The sequence below is a fragment of the Emydura macquarii genome, unplaced genomic scaffold (genome assembly GCF_026122565.2).
Source record: "Emydura macquarii macquarii isolate MOO-44397 ecotype Brisbane River unplaced genomic scaffold, CSIRO-AGI_Emac_v2 contig_450, whole genome shotgun sequence".
Classification (NCBI taxonomy): Eukaryota; Metazoa; Chordata; order Testudines; family Chelidae; genus Emydura; species Emydura macquarii.
The window spans coordinates 14,722,864-14,742,833 of record NW_027130587.1 but is presented as its reverse complement, the minus strand read 5'-3'; the positions used below and the strand labels follow the sequence as shown (position 1 = coordinate 14,742,833).

At 41.6% G+C, this 19,970-nt stretch overlaps 1 protein-coding gene across 2 annotated transcripts in view; it reads left to right on the top strand.

Moving 5' to 3' along the window:
- Positions 1-19,970, top strand: part of AATF (apoptosis antagonizing transcription factor) — a 78,721-nt gene that overhangs the window by 21,815 nt on the left and 36,936 nt on the right. For both annotated transcript variants that reach the window (XM_067538103.1, XM_067538104.1), the window contains exons 5-8: positions 7,786-7,900; positions 8,218-8,422; positions 9,237-9,401; positions 10,602-10,685. In XM_067538103.1, coding sequence (XP_067394204.1) covers positions 7,786-7,900; positions 8,218-8,422; positions 9,237-9,401; positions 10,602-10,685 — 569 coding nt within the window. The remainder of the gene's footprint in view (positions 1-7,785; positions 7,901-8,217; positions 8,423-9,236; positions 9,402-10,601; positions 10,686-19,970) is intronic.

Genomic DNA, 19,970 nt, shown 5'->3' with positions numbered 1-19,970 from the left:
AGTTGAAGACAGTGGAATCGGTGTTTTTTAAGATTGTGGGAGAATTAAAGGCATATTTTAATAGATGTTGACAAGAAGTGAACTAACAAAAGCAAAGCAAAGGATTTGCTTGAAAAGATTTAATCAAATGTGTTTCTTGGGGGATTAATTGCTGGGGATGACTAGTGCAAGTGGCTGGCTTGTGGATATGAATGAGAAGTATTGTTCTCAGGCCAATGTATTGAGTGTCATTTTGACCTATAGTTTAACTTCAGTCCCAGAGTCATTTAAAAAGAGCGAAAATACTCTCGCTTAATCTGAATGTTCAGATAAACATGTATGCCTGATAAGATACTTTGTTTTGTTTAATAACTGTGTTTAATAAAAACTATGGTTTTGATTTTTATTTCTATTTTTTTATTTATATAATGGAAACAGTTTGTTAGGTGCTTTGCACGTTCTGTGGAATGGTAACATAGTGCATTTCTAAGTTTTTCTCTCCTGATTTCAGGAGTTAGCTTTTGCTAATGATATCAAAGTTTAAATACATGTATTGATCAAACGTGTGTGGGGTGTGCATTTAATGCTTTCTGTGTGAATATATGGAGAAAATTAAAAGGGTGTGGGCCTGCTACAATGCCAGATACCCAGATTTAACAGGGGAAAAAATTGTTAATCATGGGCTTAGGCATGGACTGGTCATAGAAGTTTAAATCCATCTCCTTCCTATTTGGTATTGTGTGCACAATAGTAGTTTTGCTTAATGTAATAATTTTTCATATGGATGTGCATGTGTTGTGTCTGTGCACACTTTATGAACAAAACACAACTGTTATGCATGTGCACCCATGCTGTAGAAGCACATATTATTATATGCATTACAGAAGTGCCGTGGGTGCTATCGTGCTAGGATATGTACAAATACGTAGTGACACTCCTTGCCTCAAAGAGCTTACAGTCGAAATGGACAGGCAGGAAAAGGGTGGAGGGGAAACAGGCTCAGACAGAGAGATGAAATGACTTGCCTATTGTCCCACACCAGGTTAGTGGCTGAGCCAGGTGTCCTGATTCCCAGTTGGGTGTTTTGTCCATTGGACCATGCTGCCTCTCGATTACCCTATGTTATGTTTTTGTTTATGCAGTCGCAGCACTTCCGCGCCCCATTCGCTCTCATCTTTTTTTACCCATGCTCACTATGTCATGTACATGTAAGGCTCCAGTCAGGCCTGCAAAGAACTCTGCATGGGCAGATCGATCCCTGAGCATAAATGGGGCTCTCTGTGGGTGAAGAGGTCTCTGCAGGAGCCACTGTCAGATCGATTTATCTGGATCGATTGAGCCAGAAGTGAAGACCCTCTCAATCAATCCGGAAGTCGATTCAATTAAACCACCTCCTCAAAAGGTGTAGTGCTGTGTTGACAGGTACAAGTTTCCCATTGGCGCAGTGTTGCAGAGACGGCGCGCAGAAGGGGATTTAGGAAGTTGACGTAAGTTATGCAAGCTACGCAGAGTAGAGTAGCTTGCGTAACTTCCGTTGGCTGCTGCCGAATTTCCCTATAAGTATAGACCAGGTCTCAGATGCATGGTTGTTGGAACAGGATTGTGCCATTCACCTCTTGGGCTCTTCAAAGTAGTATATGATATAAAATCCAAACCTGTGCATGTGTGTGTGTATTAAGTCTCAACTGCTGTAATTACTATTGTTCACTCTGTAAAATGTCTCACATTATTTCAGTATAGGAATGGGCTATATAGCCATTGATGTAGAAAATAATCCTGTTTTTATCTTGTGTTCTCCTCTTTGATTGCTGTTCCTCCCCCCCAACCCACCGCCCTACCTTTTTACTAGTCTCTGTTGTGGTGTCTCATCTTCACAGACAGGAGATTCATGAATTCATCTTTTCTGTATGGTCTTTATCACCGTGGTAACTGGGTGCCCATGAACACTAATGAACTTACTCTTGTGAGGTAGGGTCTACCATTATCTCCATTTCACAGATGGAGAAACTGAAGCATAAGAAGTCTCTGGTATAGCTTAGAACAGAACGCAGATCTCCTACCCCCCCAGTCTCTGTGTCTTAACCACAGTACCATGGTTAAAGAGAATATTCCCTCTTCACTTCTACAGTGAAGTTCCATTCTTTGGCTTGGTTGTGTGGGGAGTGTTGCCTATGCAGTATAACCCAGCAGCTTCTATGCATAAATGAAGGGGATCTTTTATCCTAGAAGTTTAAGGCTTTGTTTTCCACTCCATCTGCAGCCTCTGCAGTGCTTTCCTTAGTATGCTTGCGCTCCATGGAGTGAAATCCTGGGAGTTTTGCCGTTGACCTCTATGGGATTGGGAGCCAGGATTTCATTTCAGGACTTCATATCCTACGTCATAGGAGTTTGGAGGAAACATGCTGTTGTTTCTCCACAAGAAACGCTGAAATAAGACATGAGGGGAGTTAGGTGTCTGGGTGCTTTTGAAAAAATCTACTAAGCCTCTGGGTCTTTAGTCCCCTAAATACCTTTGAGAATCTAGCCCTTAGGCACTAGCTTAACTTTAAACATGTGCTTAATCCTGTTGACTTCAGTGGTCTTGCAGAGACCCCCTTCCTTGCTGCTACACAAAGAGCTGTCGTTGCTCTCTGCCGCTGCTGGGGACAATGAGAGGTCCCATCTATTTCTGGAGAGAAGGCGAAGGGGTCATTTTTTAGGCAGGGACCTCTTTTGTGGTAGAGATGCTTTGCTTACAGTGACCTAAGTAGGAAGAAGCCATCATCCTGCATACGATACAAACGTAGCTATACTTGAGTGTCAATCTCCACAATAGCGGAGCGGCTATCGGTGTTCTGACTTTAAACAAGGCTGATCAAAGTATGTCTGGTTGGCCCTGGTTATCCTATTATCCAGGATCCAGCGCCACTGATTCAAACAAGGGGCTAGCACCAGCGACAGCCAGTGTGCCTGTGAGCTCTGCCATTGACAAAATTGATTTTATTTTATTTATTTATTTATTTTTTGTGGTTTGAGAGCAGTAGGACAGATTTCATCTCTGGTGGGTCTCCTGACACTTTGATACATGGCTGTGCTATCCCTGAATGGAGCTTAAATACTCCAGGGCTACTTTCTGACTCGGTAAAGGGATGTATAAAATGAGAACATATGAGAGAGTATTAACAGAAAGGCACACTTTGATTTACTGAGATTGGCTCCTAGCTTTCTTGCTGGATTGATATGCTGTCTTTTGGATCTGCAACAACTTTTTCACTCCTGTACACAAAATGAAGGGACTCCTGCGGACTCTTAAAAGTGAGTCTTATGGGTTGGCCTCTTGCTATGGACATTCTCAGGATTCCCATTTAAACTGGATGGTAGGTTCAAAACATATTTCACTTGTTCATGTGGCAGCAGTAAACATTTCCTTTCGCCTCGCAGCCCAGTCGACATAATCTTTTTTTTTTTTTTTTTTTTTTTTTTTTAAATGACACTTTTAGACTGGGAGCAAGTGGTACAGAGAGCAGAGGGATGGGAAAAGTGGTTGTGTACTGTTCTTCTAGGTCTGACTGCATTCCCACCTTGATTTTGGAATTGTTGTACGCAGCGTATATGGAGCTGAAAGATGCTTGCCCACGTTTTCAAAAGGGGTGAGTGATTTTGGATGCCCATATTGGGGCACCTTAAAAGCACCTTGTCTTTCAGACAGTGCTGAGCACCTGCCCTCCGAAAATCAGTTTCTTCAAGCTAGGCACCCAAAATCACTTTTGAAAATTTAAACTATTAATCTGAAGACTTTTCACAAATGTCAGAAGGTCCGGTATAAAGATGGTAATTATATAGCCCCATAGAGCTGCATGGCACTTGACAGGTAATTGAAATGCACAGTACTTGCCCCAGGGAGATTACAGTGTGAGTTACATAAAAAAATGCAACAAAAAAGCAAGCAGAAGAGGGGTGGGGAAGCAGACTGTCCAGCAGAAGTAGAGTGCTGCTCCTGTAAAGTGCCTCCAGAATAGTTTTGTATGAAGGGACTTCAGGGTACGCTGTCATCTGCTGTGTCTGCTCATTGAGTGTTGGGTCTAAGCTGGGGTACTGCTGGAGAAGAAAATGGGATGCCAAGCAAAAGCGTAGACAGTTGTTGTCATCTGAACACAGCAGGGCAAAACAAACAGCTGACATGGTTAGTGCTGACTGAGAGCTGGTGTGGCAAGTCCAAGAAGTAAACTGCTTTCGTTAGGAATTCAAACCCACTCAGTAAGTGACAGAAGCTGTTTGCCACCCAGGTTTTGTCACTTGTTCGAACTGTGTTGTGGGTGCCTGTTTGTCTTAAAAAGCACCATAAATTGAAAATTAGCAGAGATCTGCTGGCCCTCGGAACCCTCTCCATTGCGTGGTCCGGTCCACACCTGTATAGCACTCAAATTATAAGAGGGCTAATTGTGATCCGTTCTCCAGGCTCACTTTTGTGCGGGCTCTCTTTGGTACCAAAGGGAAATGAGGATAGGATAGAAACAAAAGAATTTTTAAATCTGAAAACTGCTTTAATGGGCTGGTATGCTTAAGGAAAACTTTGCACTTGTGACACCTTTCTGCTTTAGTGGGCCATTTCAGACCAGCAGCAGCATTTAAAACCAGTCTGCTAGAGGCATGGGGAGGGGGACTTGCTCTCCTATTGTCCTTTAAAATGACCTGGGTTGTGTTCATAAAACTGCTGTCGTTTACACCCTGTCTTCATTCCCAAGATAGAATGTTCCTTTCCCAAAAGCAAACAGGACAAAGGCAGGGAAGGGGAAAAAATTCTGGAAGAAAACAGCCCATTTTGGAATTAAATGCTGAAATGGGTAAGACAGTGCAGTATCAGGGGGATGACATCAGCTTGTGTAGCTGAGTTTATAGTGCACTTAAGCATCCGCTAGTAAGACCCAGAACCCTATCCAATAATGTCATTAAATACACAAGAATTGAAAGCATGGAAATTATCCAGCTGTAAGAGGCTCATGATCAAGCCAGTGTCTGGAATAATTAGCCCTCCCACCTGGGTAGACACATAATCATCGTTGTCTGACCTGCCCTCCCCACCCCCTTCACTCCAGATAAAATTGCTTCTCAACCTCGCTTCTGTTGGGGTCCATATCTCATATCCTGAGGGAGCTTGAGCTTGTCTTTTATTCCTTGCCTGCTTGCAAAAGCCCTGATGCACCTCAGAAGAGTCTGAGTGCTACTCCAGCTGTAATAGACAGGATCAAAGCCACAGGGGTGCATTAGCATTGCCACTGGAGGGTAGACAGTGGGTAGAAAATAAACGGGTTCAGAAGTTCTGGGGACATTTAGCAGAGTTGCAGGCAGTGGAAAAGATTTTGCTGCTTTAAGCTCTGCACTCAGGTTGGGGACACTTGGTTCTTGCAAATGATGCCCTTGCTTCCAACACATACCACAGCTGCATTTTTAAGGGCTTTTGTCTGTCTCTCAAAATCGTTTTGATGCTAACACATGGCTGTTTTACAAGTATGGCAACCTAATCCGTTAATAGGTTTATACAGAACAGCTGTCAGAATGTATTTATAATGAGCCATGGATAGGAGGAGGATGTCACAGTAACTGCTGATCTGCAGCAAAAGTCTTCCTAATGTCTTTTCATTGACATTTCTGCTACTGAGGTCAGGCTGTAATTTACCTGGGTTCTACGACAACAGTAATATCAGCAATTGGAACATACGAAAGATGGAGACCCTGCATGTCTGGGTTGATTTCCGCTTCCTGTGCCTTCACAAAGATTTGCTGCTCATTTTACCCAGGGTTTTCTATGTCCTCCATTTAATAAAAAAAAAAAAAAAAAAGGCGAAATGAAAATAAAATACCATCCCTCCCACCCACCTTTCTGTTGTGCTAACTCGTAAGTAAGAGAAGGATTTGGGACCCGGTCCTCGGCTGCTGTAAATTGAAATAGCTCCACTGACTTTACATCAGCTGAGGATTTGGCCCTTTGTGATTCGTTAGAGAGGAAGAATGGTCTGTGGTGAAAGATCTGAGTCCTGTTCCCAGCTTGGCCCTGGACTTCTTGTGGAACTTCGAGCAAGCCATTTACACTCCGTGCCTCAGTTTCCTGTTTGTAAATTGAGTGGTGTTATACCCGTCTCACGTGGCTGGAATTACTGTTTGTGAAGGGCTTGGATAGAAAGTGTCTCGAAATGGGCCAAGTATTTTGTGTTTTGGTGCTTACGTGCTTGATGCATATCAAGGAACAAAGGAAAATGTGGTCTCGCTCTGCCCCAAGGAATTTGCAATCTAAATGGACCAAGTCTGGACAACCACATTCATTAGGAGCCTCAGGAGATGGTAATAGCTCTCTAGTTCACTTTGACGGAAGCCAGTCTAGAAACAGACAAGCGAAGGCAGCACATCTGTAAGCTAGATACGGGTGCTAGGTAAGGATTTCCAAATATAGGCCAGTTAGAATGCCAGCACTCTGCCCTAGAGTTGGTGATGTCAGCAGTGTGCAGCCTCTAAAATAAGGGATGCTTCAGACTGTAATTCCAGAGAGTTCAGGAAGAGGCTCTTATTAACCAGGTAACAGAGTTTTCCTGGGAGGCCTATTAGTGTTAATTTCCCACATTTTTAGGGAGAGATGCTGTACTACTGTTGGACAAATCCATCTCCCCATTACCCTGGTCTCGCGTCTGATTTGTAATGTTTGTCCCAGGAGATTGTAAGCTCCTCTCGACAGGGACTGTTTCCTCTCTGTGCCACAGCTATGTGGAGGAATTAGCAGCAGTTAAGGTCTTTGGCTGATTGATGCCGAATGGGCCACCTTTGGCATTTGGGCCTGCAGGTAGTTTGGAAAACAGCTGCTCAGCTGCCTGAGAATAGCCCTTTAAACTCCTGCATTGAGTCTCTTTTTGCTTAACTACACTCTTTTTAAGTGAATATAGAGTTTGTGGAGGGTGCCCAGTTCGCAGGCCTGAAGAATGAAGTTCTCTGCTTATAAATCTCTAGATGCCTGCGATCCCCTCATTATTTGCCAGATCTTTGTTCATATTTTTCCCACAGATCAGATCGTGCTACACTTAATTTTACTTACACTCTAACTCTTTATGCCTCCCGCTTGGTGAGCATAGCAGTGCAGAAACCTGCAGTAGTCACAGCTCTGCAGGGGTTCATTTTCCCTTCTTCCTCTCACCCCCCTGCTCCCTACACCACATGCACATTCCAAAAAAAAAAAAAAAAAGAGAAACCTGCAAGTGTAGATAGGATACATAAATGTATTTATTCTCCCTCTGGAATTGCTTCATATTCTTAAACCAAAGTTAGTGCCTGCTGCAAAAAATAACGTAGGAGGGCAATGAATTAGTCAGCAAAAGGGGCTGTCCTCATATCCTTGTGCCATCAGATACCTAAGCCCTCCGTACTTGCTACTTCAGAATGCTAATCTTTAGGGTTCTGAATCCAAACGTGTGTGTGTGTGTGTGTGTGTGTGTGTGTGTGTGTGTGTGTGTGTGTGTGTGTGTGTGTTAAATAGACTAGTCAATGTACTCCAATGTATAACCGCTCAGCTGTTCAGAGAACAACTCTCCCTCCCTTCCTTCCTTTCTAGGAATATCTTTTCAGTGCAGTTGTTTTGGCATTAACTAAAGAATGATCTATAAATGTTAAACAACATTTTTAACTGGGCTGGTAAAAACATAGCTGTATCTGTGGTTTAACGAGACCTGTGCTAGCTGTGTCAGGAATTTAGGTTTAATATGAGAAGGCAGAAGCTGTCAAGTTAAGGCTTCAACAGAAGCTGGGATCAACCTGAAATCGTCACTGGTGTCTCTTCTTCTGCAGGTTATAAAGCCTTGAAGGCATTGCTGAGAGCATTAGTGGACCTCCAGGATGAGCTGTTGTATCAGTATCCTGCCACGAGGCATCTGGTAGATGGAAAGCAATCTAAAGTGGAGAGGTAAATACAGAGCAAGACTGGCTCTGGGTCTTGCTAATGCCCACCTGGTTTTAAATAGGAAAACATAAAAGCTTTATCCTTTCCCATCTCAGCTCTGCTCCTCCAACTGCTGCTGTTTGGGCAATAGACACTGCAGACAAATGGTATTGCAACTGTCCTGTTTTCATGGGAAGTTTGTGGTGGGAGGGAGGGTTAAGCTACTTGACTTCTGAATAACTAATGGAAGATGACAAGATGATCAACGGAGGAGTTGCTGTTAAAAAGAGTTTCCAAATGGTTGTCTCAAAGTGTGTGTTCTAATTTTTTTTAATTTCTAGTGATGCGGAGGTCCCCAGTGGTAGTGATGAAGAGATGGGAGGTGAGGATCGGACGGGGCGGAAAGGCCCACCTAAACGGAAGCTAGAGATGGAAGACTATCCAGAATTCATGGCCAAGCGATTTGCTGACTTCAGAACGTATCGGAACAACACGTTGCAAAAATGGCATGACAAGACCAAACTGGCTTCTGGCAAACTGGGGAAGGCAAGTGTATATATGTGAGAGAGAGAAATTTACCAGAGCTGTTGGAACAACAGCTGAAGTGTTTCATGTCATTCATACATGTGAACATTCCATGTTGAATCTAGAGTTACAATAGTAAGAATTAAAACACACACACCTACGACAAACAAAAATCCTCCCAGGGTTTTGGGAGGAATATAAACCCTTATGCTTCAAGGACATAAGTCAGCATCTAATTTGGCAAGGTAAGGAAGAAATTTTCCCCATGGGCAGATTATTCCTAAAGAGTTTCACACACCTTCCTCTGAAGCAGCTGGTATCAGTTGCTGTGAGTTGAAGACAAGGTACTGAACTAGGTATCTGGCTGGTCAGGTTCAGTATGACAGTTCCAACATTGTTAATTGACTAGCTCTTTATGGTCTGGATATTTCCCTCATGATTTATTGTAAAAACACAGACCTGAACACTGTAATTCAGCTGGCAATTCATTTTGTCCTAAGAGATCCAGGAACCCCAGCATCTAGGGGTTCATATTAATCATTGAGAAGTTTGTCTGAACTAAACAATGAAGCCTATCTATTAAGCCAGGCTTTCAGTTTGCCCCTGGTCAATATTCCTTTCTTGGGTTTATTTTGAGGTTTTTATATATATGTATATGTATATATATATGTATATATGTGTATATATATATACATATTTAAAAAAAAAAATCCAAACTAAAACTCCTCCTGTAGGAATATTGTCTGCTTATCCACTGACATGGAAAGATAAAGGAACATTGCTGCCTTCAGCAGCAGCTTTCTGCATTATCTGACACTAGTTAATGTTGTTGCAGGGTTTCAGAGCCTTTGAGCGTTCAATCTTGACTCAGATTGATCATATTATGATGGACAAAGAGAGATTACTACGACGGACACAGACGAAGCGATCAGTGTATCGGGTACTTGGAAAGCTGGAGCAGGAATCTCAGCCGGTCCCTGAATCTTTGCCCGGATGTTCGGTAAGGGTTTTTGTTTAGGAAACTCTTCCAGTGGAAGTGATGAAATTCTCTGCAATGAATTAGATGGATCCTTTAGTAGGTAATGTTCTTGTTGGGAGAGTTATGTAGGGGGCAGTGGAGTGACAATATTTGTAACTTAATGAATTAAAAGATGATTGAGATGCTTTTTGTATTTCTCAATGTTTGAGTTGATTCCTGTGCAGATTCCTGGTAGGCAGAGCAAGACTCAAGGTGGGTCCATACCAACACTTTACCTTGGTCCTGCAGTAGGTGTCAGCTCTGTTACATAGTCAGTCTGTATTCTGCTTTTTAAAGAAGCAACTGCAAAATTTGGTCCCAGTAGTGGGCTTTAATGCTCTTGACCAGGAAGTTGGAACCAAGAATCGCATTGCATTTCACCTGTAAAATACTTTGTGTCTATATCAACTTAATATGTAAGTAGTAGTAAACACTCAGTCGTAAAAATTAATGTAGAATTATTGCACTTGCAAAAATATTTTTTCCAGTACATTTAAAAAAAAAAAAGGGGGTGTGTGTGTGTGTGTGTGTGTGTGTGTGTGTGTGTGTGTGTGTGTGTGTGTGCATTGAAGCAAAACTACATTTAAGTATAGCAATGTGTCAGAGATATCCTATGCAGACTGTGCTTGTTTCCTAGCTGGGGAATCATAAAGCCAGTTCAGTGTTGGCAGTCTTTTTCCTTTTCCTTCCCACGTTTTATAAGTCCTTTAATCCTATCCCTATAATAATCATGCTTAAAAATATTCAGTGCTTAAAAACTTCTTGTAATGGAAGGTGTCCACCATTCCACCAACTTCTAAATGTTTGTAGGCTTTACATGGTGTTATTGAGGTCAGTGCTGGAAAAGGCTCACTGAGTCCTTTGGTCCAACCCGTTGTCAATACGCAATAACTCCCTGTTGTATATTTACTCATTTTTTTGTCAAGTTGAGTTCAAAATGGGGCTTCCACCAGTTCTCTGCAGAGTCCTTTCCACAGCCTAATACATCTAGGTCTTGTTCTAGAGGGCCTTGAGGCTGTACATATGGAAGAACATAAGGCGCTGACCATATGGATTAGGGCCGCTCAGCCCAAATCCACCAGAAGTGCATTAGGCTTGTTTGAAGACATGATACCGTGTCTGGGTGCTGCCCGAGGCACAGGTGCACACATGGCTTTATAAACATTCTCTCTGCTATTCCAGGAGGTCATCCCTCAAGCCAAATCCAACATGCACCTAAAAGACCTGGATGAGGAGATCTTTGATGACGATGACTTTTACCACCAGGTGGGTCTCTGAAAATCTTTTTTGTGTCTCATGGCTCAAGTTGGCTTTTAATATTTCTGGACTTAATGCAGTAAGTTCTCAGTAGTAAGTTCTTCTGCCCAAAGGTTCCTCTTAGAGAAACGCCATGTTGCTTGGCTGGACAGCTGTAATCTCTACCTGTTTGTTCTCCTTATTTCATGATGTCCAAAGATTTTAACTCTGACATCACTATGCAAGCTGTGTGGGTCCAATTCTTTAGTCTTGCCTCATGGGGGTAGTTTTATGGGCTTCATTGAAACAAGTCTATTCATGAATCAGGAGCTGTGTCTGTAGTTCTCATTGGTGATTGCTGCTCTACAAAAGTTTCTATAGCTGAATATTTTAAAGAAAAACCAAATGCTTATGTGGATGGGAAAGCCCCTCACAAATCAAATTTTTGCACTTGCTCAGAGGCACGCTAGTTACCATCATCCAAACACAAAACCTGTCTGACCTGTGTGAAGATCGAAAGTGTTGCTGGGCTTCCAGAGCGCTTTCCATACTGAGGCAGGGAGACTACACAGCCGTACTCTTGAGGCTACAGACTGGGGTGATCATTGTGTTTGGAAGTCATTTAGTAAATGATAATGTCGGCCTCATAAAATGCCTGCTGGAAATTACAGTGGTTTGAAGTGATTTGCTAAATTAAGTCCTGGATCAGTGCCCAAAAAAATATTGCTGGTCCAAGGATCAAGAGATGGTTTTAACATCAGAACTAAACAAATGTCATTATATTATTAGAAAGCTGGAAATCTCTAACTAGAGAAGTTTACTAGATCAGCTGGTAAAATCATATGACAATTGGAGTATGGAGAAGGGAGGTGGAATTAAGTGATTTTTAGCGTCTGATAACTAATTCAACCAATGCTTTCAGGATTAGTAGACTTTTCCAGTACATGTCCTGGGCTACCAAACAGAAGGAAAACATTCGTGAAGTAGGTAATTATTATCTACATTTTACACACTGGAAAAGCACTGAGAAATTTTATGGGCATGATTTTTTCAAGAATCCTCAACATTGGTCTAACTCTGCTACTATTGAAGTCAATGGGAGTTTTATTATTGGCTTCTATGCGGCTAGACTTAAGACAAGGCTAAACATTTTTGAAAATCTCATCTTGTAAGTGACCTGCTCAAGGTCACACAAGAAACTTGTGTCAGAGCAGGGAATGGAACCTGTATCTCTTGATTCCCAGGGCTGTGTGTTATGATAAGAGCACCCTTCCTAGCCTTGAGGTGAGTTGAACAACACATCCATAGCAGGGAGGTACTGCAATTCCTGCGTTGGAGATTGGATCCCTCTTCACACTCTTTCAAATAAAGAAGGGGTCTGTTGAGCAGCGATGATTGGAGGGCCAGATCTGTGATGTTAGTGCTGAATATTTGCGTGAGATAATTCAGAGATGCAATCAAATGTGCTCCCATCTTCAGGAGTCCACATTTGCAATAAGAGCATATTGAAGATTAAATCAGCATAATAAAATACTGAAATGAACAGGGAGAAATAGCTCTGACTGGCAAACCTTAGGCCTGTACAGTGCAGGTTTTCTTGGCCCTGAAATGTTAAATTTGTAAAGAAAAATAGCAGTCATTGAATGGCCCTTCCTCCTTACTAATAATTTTAACTTTGATAAATTCTGATTTCAGAATTATGACTAGTCACATTTTAGCTTTTCCCCTCACTGGTTAATTGGGGTGCTGGGGTTAATCTAAATTAAAACTTAAACTAATAGAGGTCATTGAGGGAAGAGGAACACCTGAGTAAAACAAATCGGTCTGCCAGGCACAACTGTATCTTGGCCATTTCCCAAGAGGGAAGTGGCAGCAAATTGGAGTTGTTTCAGCGTTCTGTAGAGGTGAATGATGGGTGACACTGTACGTTTAATGTATGGCATCTCCGGAAATGTTCCAGATTGCATTACTAGCTGTACCAACTGCTGCCACCCACACACAGTGACTAGGAACAGGACCAATCGACAACATCTGGGAGCACAGCAAGGAATGGGTGCAGCTCTTGAAGCCCCATAGACTCTAAATATGGTGCTTAGGACTGTGGAGGCTTTAATCACTTACTACTCTTTGGCAGCAGGCTACGACAGCTTATCCTAGCCTCGTACATCACGCACAGACATCTGCTGAGCCGCGAGGCAGCGACACATTCATTTTCCTTTCTTGCTTTTTTTTTATTTTCTTTCTTCCCTTCTCCCTCCCTCCCTTCCACCCTTCTCCTCTCCTCCCGTCCCCAATATGCTTATTGGGAGAGATGATCTGTAAAGATTACCGCTTCATTGTGTGCAAGTAATTGTGGGGATGTCAGCCCCTTGACAGACACAGCGTAGCACCTGTTCCGCTGACCTGGTTAATTTCTTCTGTTGAGTGGGATTTGGCAGAGATTGGAGCTGAAGCCAATTCAGTGATAAGGCTAAAGAAAATGGCTGTATGTTTTCTGTCACCTCCCAATTAAATTGGTTTCATAAAGTGCTTTCCTTTATTTGTCAGGGTAGTGAGCTGGAGCTGAGCCTTGCGTTCAGAAGGGGTAGAATGTATTACAATAGACCTCTGACAATACAGTGAATGTGGTTTCTTTCTGGTGGGTCATAACGAAGTGTGTGTGTGTGTGTGTGTGTGTGTGTGTGTGTGTGTGTGTGTGTGTGTGTGTGTGTGTGTGTGTGTGTAAATAAAATATAACACCCCCACCCCCGATGTTTCAGAAATAACGAGTACCCACAACTCTAATTGATTTTTGGAACTGTGGTGGTTCAGTACTTCTGAAAGTCTGACCTTGTGCATTTCAGTGTTTTGGGTTTTTTTTTTTTTTCGTTTTTGTTTTTTTAAATTTAAAGCTTTTAGAACTCCCTATATATTTTTTAAAATAACATTCTATATTTAAAATAACATTTATATAACATAATTGCATTTTATTTACTGATTATGTTTATTAAGGGTCAAATATTTGTTCAAGTACAAGTTATTTCCCCCACTGTTCAGTCATACGAAGGTCATTAAGCACACAAGCCAGTGACTACAGCAGAGTTGAGACAGTATAAATATACATACTGTATTGTTATAGGTTACAGTCCTGGAATCTTAAGATTCCACATCTCCTGTGGGAAAGCCGTATCTTCTTTTACAAGCCCTCAGTGGCATTCAGTGGAATTCACCTGGTAGGGCAATGCAATTTTATGATTCAGGAATCAACAATTTGTGTTTCATCAGCTCATTCCACTTGCTCCACCTTTACTCATATAGCTCTGTAGTTTTGCAGGCAGGCAAGCCTTTCACTTTCACATAATTATTTTTATTCTGGTGACCCACATTGAAATGCAATGTACAGTTGTGAGAGAGAAGTGAGACAGAGCTGCTTCATTTAGGCCACACCAGATGAGAATAATTAAGCAGCTTCAAAAAGATCCTTATTATGTAGAGCAAGGGCTGTTGAACCCCATTTCATGTATGGTTTAAGGCCAAAAACAAAAAAAACCCTACTTTTTTGATTTGTTGTTTTTTAAAAAGGCCATGTTTGTGTAGAATTCCGTACAGATACTGCGACATTAAGACTTAAAAATCCAGCCTGCTACCAGAGTGCTGCTGGTCTAACATGCTACAGTGGAGATTTTATTATTAGGATGGAAAAACTCCCCTAGAAGAGGAGAGAGCTGAAATTGGTTTATCTCTAACAGGAATTAGGTTAATGTTTATATGCTAAGTGTTCCACTGGTAGCAACTTTGCCCAGAACACTGATGGCAGCAGGTATGCCTAGGGAAAATTAAGACTATACAGAGCTTCTGTTCCCTCCCCTCCCCTCCCCTCCAGCTCCAGTTAAACAGTATGGCACTGCCTCTTATAATGGCCTGGAGCCATATTATCTTGAACTGTGATGGTCTCATAGGCTAAGTATGGTCAATACTTGGATGGGAGACCTCCAAGGAAAACCTAAGATCTTCAGCCAGTGGTGTTGGCAGTTCATTAGATGGGACTATCCCTGTTAGTCAGTACTGTTTCAGGGGCACTGGTCCTAAACTGTTAAACATCTGTGGTGTTCCACCCTGGAGGTGGATGCATTTCATTGGTTGGCATATGGGCCCAGCTGCTGAAAAGTATTTAAGTAGGTGCCTAAATATCTCTGACGATCTGGGCCATGGATCCTGATATCCCTTACCTACTCATAGTTAATTTGTAAAATGCTTTGAGGTCATCAGAGGTTTATTTTATTTTCTCCACAGAAAGCTTTGCATATGTGTATGTTAACTACCTTCCTAGTATTGTTGTCCTTAGTGGACTTGTCTACCCGCTTCAGTGAAACAGATGCTCAGTGTATGTATTTTAACAGTGCATATAGAAATAAGTTAAGTGTTTTATCTCACTGAGCCTACTGTTCATGTCTGGTTTTTATCTCGATTGAATTATTTAATCTGGGTTTGTGACAAATCTGCTTCCAGATCTCAAACGCTCATTAGGATGCTTCTGGCTGAGTTTACTTTTCTTCTGGGTTGTAGAGTCATTTAAATCTTAACAGTCTGTTTTTTTAAAAACTTAATTTGATGGTGTAAATTTATACTCCGTCTCCATCTAAAGGTGTGTCTAAAACTGTTTGGTCACATACTATGTTTTTTGTTTTCCGGGTCTTTGATAATGCCATAAACAAGTAATTACTAATCCAGTGAACTATTAAAAGTCAATAATGGTGAAGAATAGAGAGAAGGCTAGTTTTCTGACAAGCTGGTTTACCTTAATTAAACTGTTGAGTGATTAATATGGACAGCTGATCTTGTGGCTTTAATTAGATGCATTTAGAGTTTTGTGTGAATAAGAGATGTCTCGAACCATCCCATAGGTTAATGGCAATACAATACTCTTATCATAGGCATGTATCTTTCAAATGGCTCAGTAGATGGTTAATAACACGTTTTAAAGCTTGATTTGAAACTTCTTCTAATGGGTTATTAGAAAATGGAAACCCAGCGTCATTAGCCTTTTTTCATATAAAACTGAATTTCAATAGAATATATATATTTTTTTAAATACACATTCAAGTACTTTAGTCCTACTGTTTAGGATTTTGCATTACAAACTAGGTTACAGAAAACCCAGTACAAACCGTTTCATGGTGGATTTTTAAAAATAATAATAGTTATCAGTGGGTCATCACTGTTAGAAACTCAAATAACGTTGTGCTAGTGCATGGGAGCTTAAAAGAGGAAACCACTGTCTAGTTTCCCTGTCTAAGTAGAGCAGTATCTCTTTCGTGGATGGTATTCCATCTTCTCTCTGATGTGATCTTAGCAGGCAAGAGAATGAGCAGTGCATGTCTATATTATTACTTCTTAACTTGGAAGAGAAACTGAACTTTTTCTACCTGATTTGATTAAAAACAAAACACAAACCTATTCCAGTATAGCAGGTGGTATTGTGGCTCGATGGGATAGGGAAAAAATAATTTCTTGAGCTGTTGGAAGGATTAAGGAAAAAAAAAAGTGATACACAGAGCGTGGAACTTTAAAAGGATTGGTTAAAACTGCTTAATCTCCACTAACAAATACATGGTCGGCTGGTTAAATTTAAATGAGACAGAGTCTTTCTGGAAAAGTCTAACAGTCCCTGCTGGGAGATTTGGTGTTGCTTTTGCAAGGGAGCGATAAAGGTTTTGACTAAAGGTGGGCTTGTGCTCCTAAGTGTCAGTCTAGAGTTTCTTGTGGTTTGGGCACGTACAGCTCATTGAAGTTGTTTCTAGTTTCTATGTATTTGAATAAAAGTCTCCTGCTTACCATTGTACTAAGAACAGTGAACACGGGTGAAATGCTGCTGTTTATATTGTCACGTGTAGTTAACCATTATATTAGCTGAGTGTTAACTGGCAGACCTCCTGTTGGATATTACCAGTACTGGGAACTTAACCTGACTAAAGTGACTTTCACCTTGAAAGTAACCAGTACAGTAACCAAATCGCAATACAATCCTGCATCTCTGCGTGTGCATGGTTCAATGAATTGAAAAGTGGTGGTACAACAACTTACCCATAGAACAGCTGTCTTCAATGTGGCAGAGTCTGAAGCCATGGTTATTTTATAAAAAGGAGGATGCCCTTTGTGCCTTTGCTAACTTTACAAAGGATTCCCATTTCAATTGAGACAAAATAACTTTTTGATCCCAATTATGTTTCAAATGATAACAAGCTACATGAACTATATTGGTTCCTATAGTATAATATGGCAGCACCTTCTTGTAACTGCTAGGTCTGTTTAATTATTAAATATCCGATAAGACAGAGGTGGATTTAAAAAAAAAAAATCCTTATTACAGTTGCACTTAAATACAATGTAGGTGCTTGGCACAATGCTCAAAAATGGCTATGAAGGACAACATTAGAAACAAAGCTAGTTTTGATAGACAGTCGTACATTGTATGTGCATGAGAGCTCAGTCATTAGTCAGAATGGTCCTTACATAATCTCCTGCTGGTGTTTTTCTCAATCCCTGTAATTCTGGCACAATATATTTCGTATGCATCTCCTTAACCATCATAACATTTTTCTCCATTGTGTTTTAAGGGTGATTATTTTTTCCCCAAAAGCTTTCAGTGGTGGCCCAGCTGTTCCCACTGAAGTCAGTAGGAATTTTAACCTTGACTTAGATGAGAGCAGAGCTAGGCTAACATTGGCTGCTTTTGAAAATCTCACCTTTAATTTTTTTTTCTGGTATTTCTCAGTTATCTATTTTGTTAGCAATTGTGGATTTCAGGATCTCTTATGTTCTGAAACATTTTCAGATTTGCGAAAGCATGGTCAAGAATTCTGGGTTCTGTTCCAGGCTCTACCACCAGGTCTTGATGTCAGCTTTGGCAAATCACATGCCTCCTTTGTGCCTATATTTACCCATATGGCACATTGGGGGGGTTGCGGTTGCTAGTTTTAATTAATGCTTTCAACTGCTTTGGGGTGTAGTTGGATGAAAAACACTAAGTTCTAACATGCACATGTGTAGCCATTAACCATAACAAAGGTCACCATCTGGTAGAAAAAGCAAGTATCCTTCACATGAGTGACTTTACTCCACTCCTTTATAGCAATAAAATGCAGGTCTAGTTTCCAGATTGCCACTGTTTGGAGACAGGCAAGGTGCGGCTAGGTGGGCTGCAGAGCTATTGCTCTTACTGATGAAGAAATATAACTTTGTGGTGTTCATTTAAAAAGACAGTTTTGTTCACTTGTTAAGGGGAGAATGAGTTGGGAAGTGGTGGAGGTGGGAGGGAATAAAAGCAAATTATTCAAATCAAAACCTTTTACTGCTGATATTGCTTAACTCCAACTCTGTCTTCACACATCAGGGCTTAATGCTGATAGTGATTTACTTACACTTCCTAGTTAATAATTAGACATTGGGAGACACCATATATCATTCCTAATGGAATATATGGGGTCTGATCAGAGTTTTCTGTTTTGACTAATAAATTTTAGCCAGAATCACCAGGCTTAATGAAATATTACAGCTTTGGAAGTGTTTTAGGTCTTGTGTTGAAAAAACAGTGTTACTTTATTCAGTAAATTAATTTATCATTCATTCTGTATCCTTAGCCCTTGCTGGCTCTGGAGCATGGGCTGCATGCAAGACTGTGAACTAGAAAGCGGAAAAACTAATCAAATCCTTAAAGACCAGAAGCAGCCAGGCAGGTCTAGACTGACTTTTTCAGTGGTAGCCTCTGGCTACAGCCACTTTTATTTTAGTAACCATTGTTAGCATGATTTATAACTTTAGCTTTAAGACTCTCACTATTTAGATGTAATAAGATGCTTTGTGGCTTTTATTTCCATTTCCTAATTTCCCTCCTGTCCCTGCTTTTCCCCCCTCATCTCGTCTCCCACAACCTCTTGAATCTTGCAATTGCCCTGTACTGAAAGAAGATTTCCCCTTCAGTTCCAAGGTGAAGAAAACAGCCTCGTTCTTGATTGATAGATGAACTACTTATGGGCCTCTTGGCCCATGGGTGCTCCTGTTTACAAGCTTTATTCTCCTTCTGTTGTGGCATGCAGCTTCCCCTCATTAACACTAGTGAGAGGGATCCTCTGCACAGAAATGGGAGACTAGACCCCAAAGGGAATACAAAAGATGCATGCCGTACTCCAGCAACAAGTGCTTTGATAAAGTGAATTCAGGTAAGAGCCCTCGTGACCGGTGTCCCAACTGCTGCAGAGTCCAGATTCTCTTGTCCTTGATGCTCACACTGCAGCAATTTGCGTTGCCAACGGGAGAATGGTCCCGTCTAACAAGCATCTGTGGCCAGAGGTCCGATAGAGGGATCCATCTCACTCGCCATCATGTCAAAAATTCCATTAAAAGCCTGCAGGAACAAATGCACTTTGTGTCGTCTATCTTGGGCATGGCTATAGCTGCAATCCAAACTCCAGATTTGGGGAGCCACCAGGAGGAGGAGTTCCCTCTGCTGGAAATGTCTAGCTGCACAGTTCTTGAGTTTAGTCTCAGGATTTGATAGCAGAAGGACCCCCGGCTGATCTTGCCTATCACCACAAAGTATAAGGGAAAAAAGCACTTCCTTAGATATTCAGGTCCCAGACTGCTCAGGGCTGTGCAGACTGTACCTCGTGTCTTGTGTTGCACCCTGAAGCTAAGGGGTAGGTAGCGCAAGGGATTGCAGCGACCCATCCCAGTCAGTAGGCAAGCAACAGTGTTCTGCCCCAGGGAAGCTCCTTACAGAGTGCACTGCAGTCATGCAGTATGGAGTGAACGTAGATATGTTATGGTCACAGTGGTGCTGTTAATCCAGGGGTGGCCGAGCCGCGGCTGGCCAGCCGCATGTGGCTCTTGGCAACTCTTTGAGACTGTAAGTGAAATTGACCAGCTGCCGCCGAAATTGACGCATCAGCGTGAATTTTCGGCCTTTGCAATATCTACATCTATTTTTTTTGACTCTTGGTCTCTGACTGGTTGGCCACCCCTGTGTTAATCCATTCAAGAAGACATCTCCCCCTTGAGATTGCTTAGGTTCAGTGCAAATATAGAGTCCAGATGGATGTCTGAGGGTTTGCATCCTACCTTTCAGCAAAGCAACACGGTAGAGCATGGCGATATGGCAACTTCAGGAACTACTTTTTTTCTTATGTATACAGTAGACACTCATTAGTAGCAACATATCTGCTCTTTTGCCATGCTGCTCGTAAGTGGCTGTTGCTGTTATGAGGAGTGTTGACAGTTCGTAGGAGTGAAAGTGTTTCCAGGAGAAATGTTGCTTGTAAGTGGCGGTTGCTTTTACAA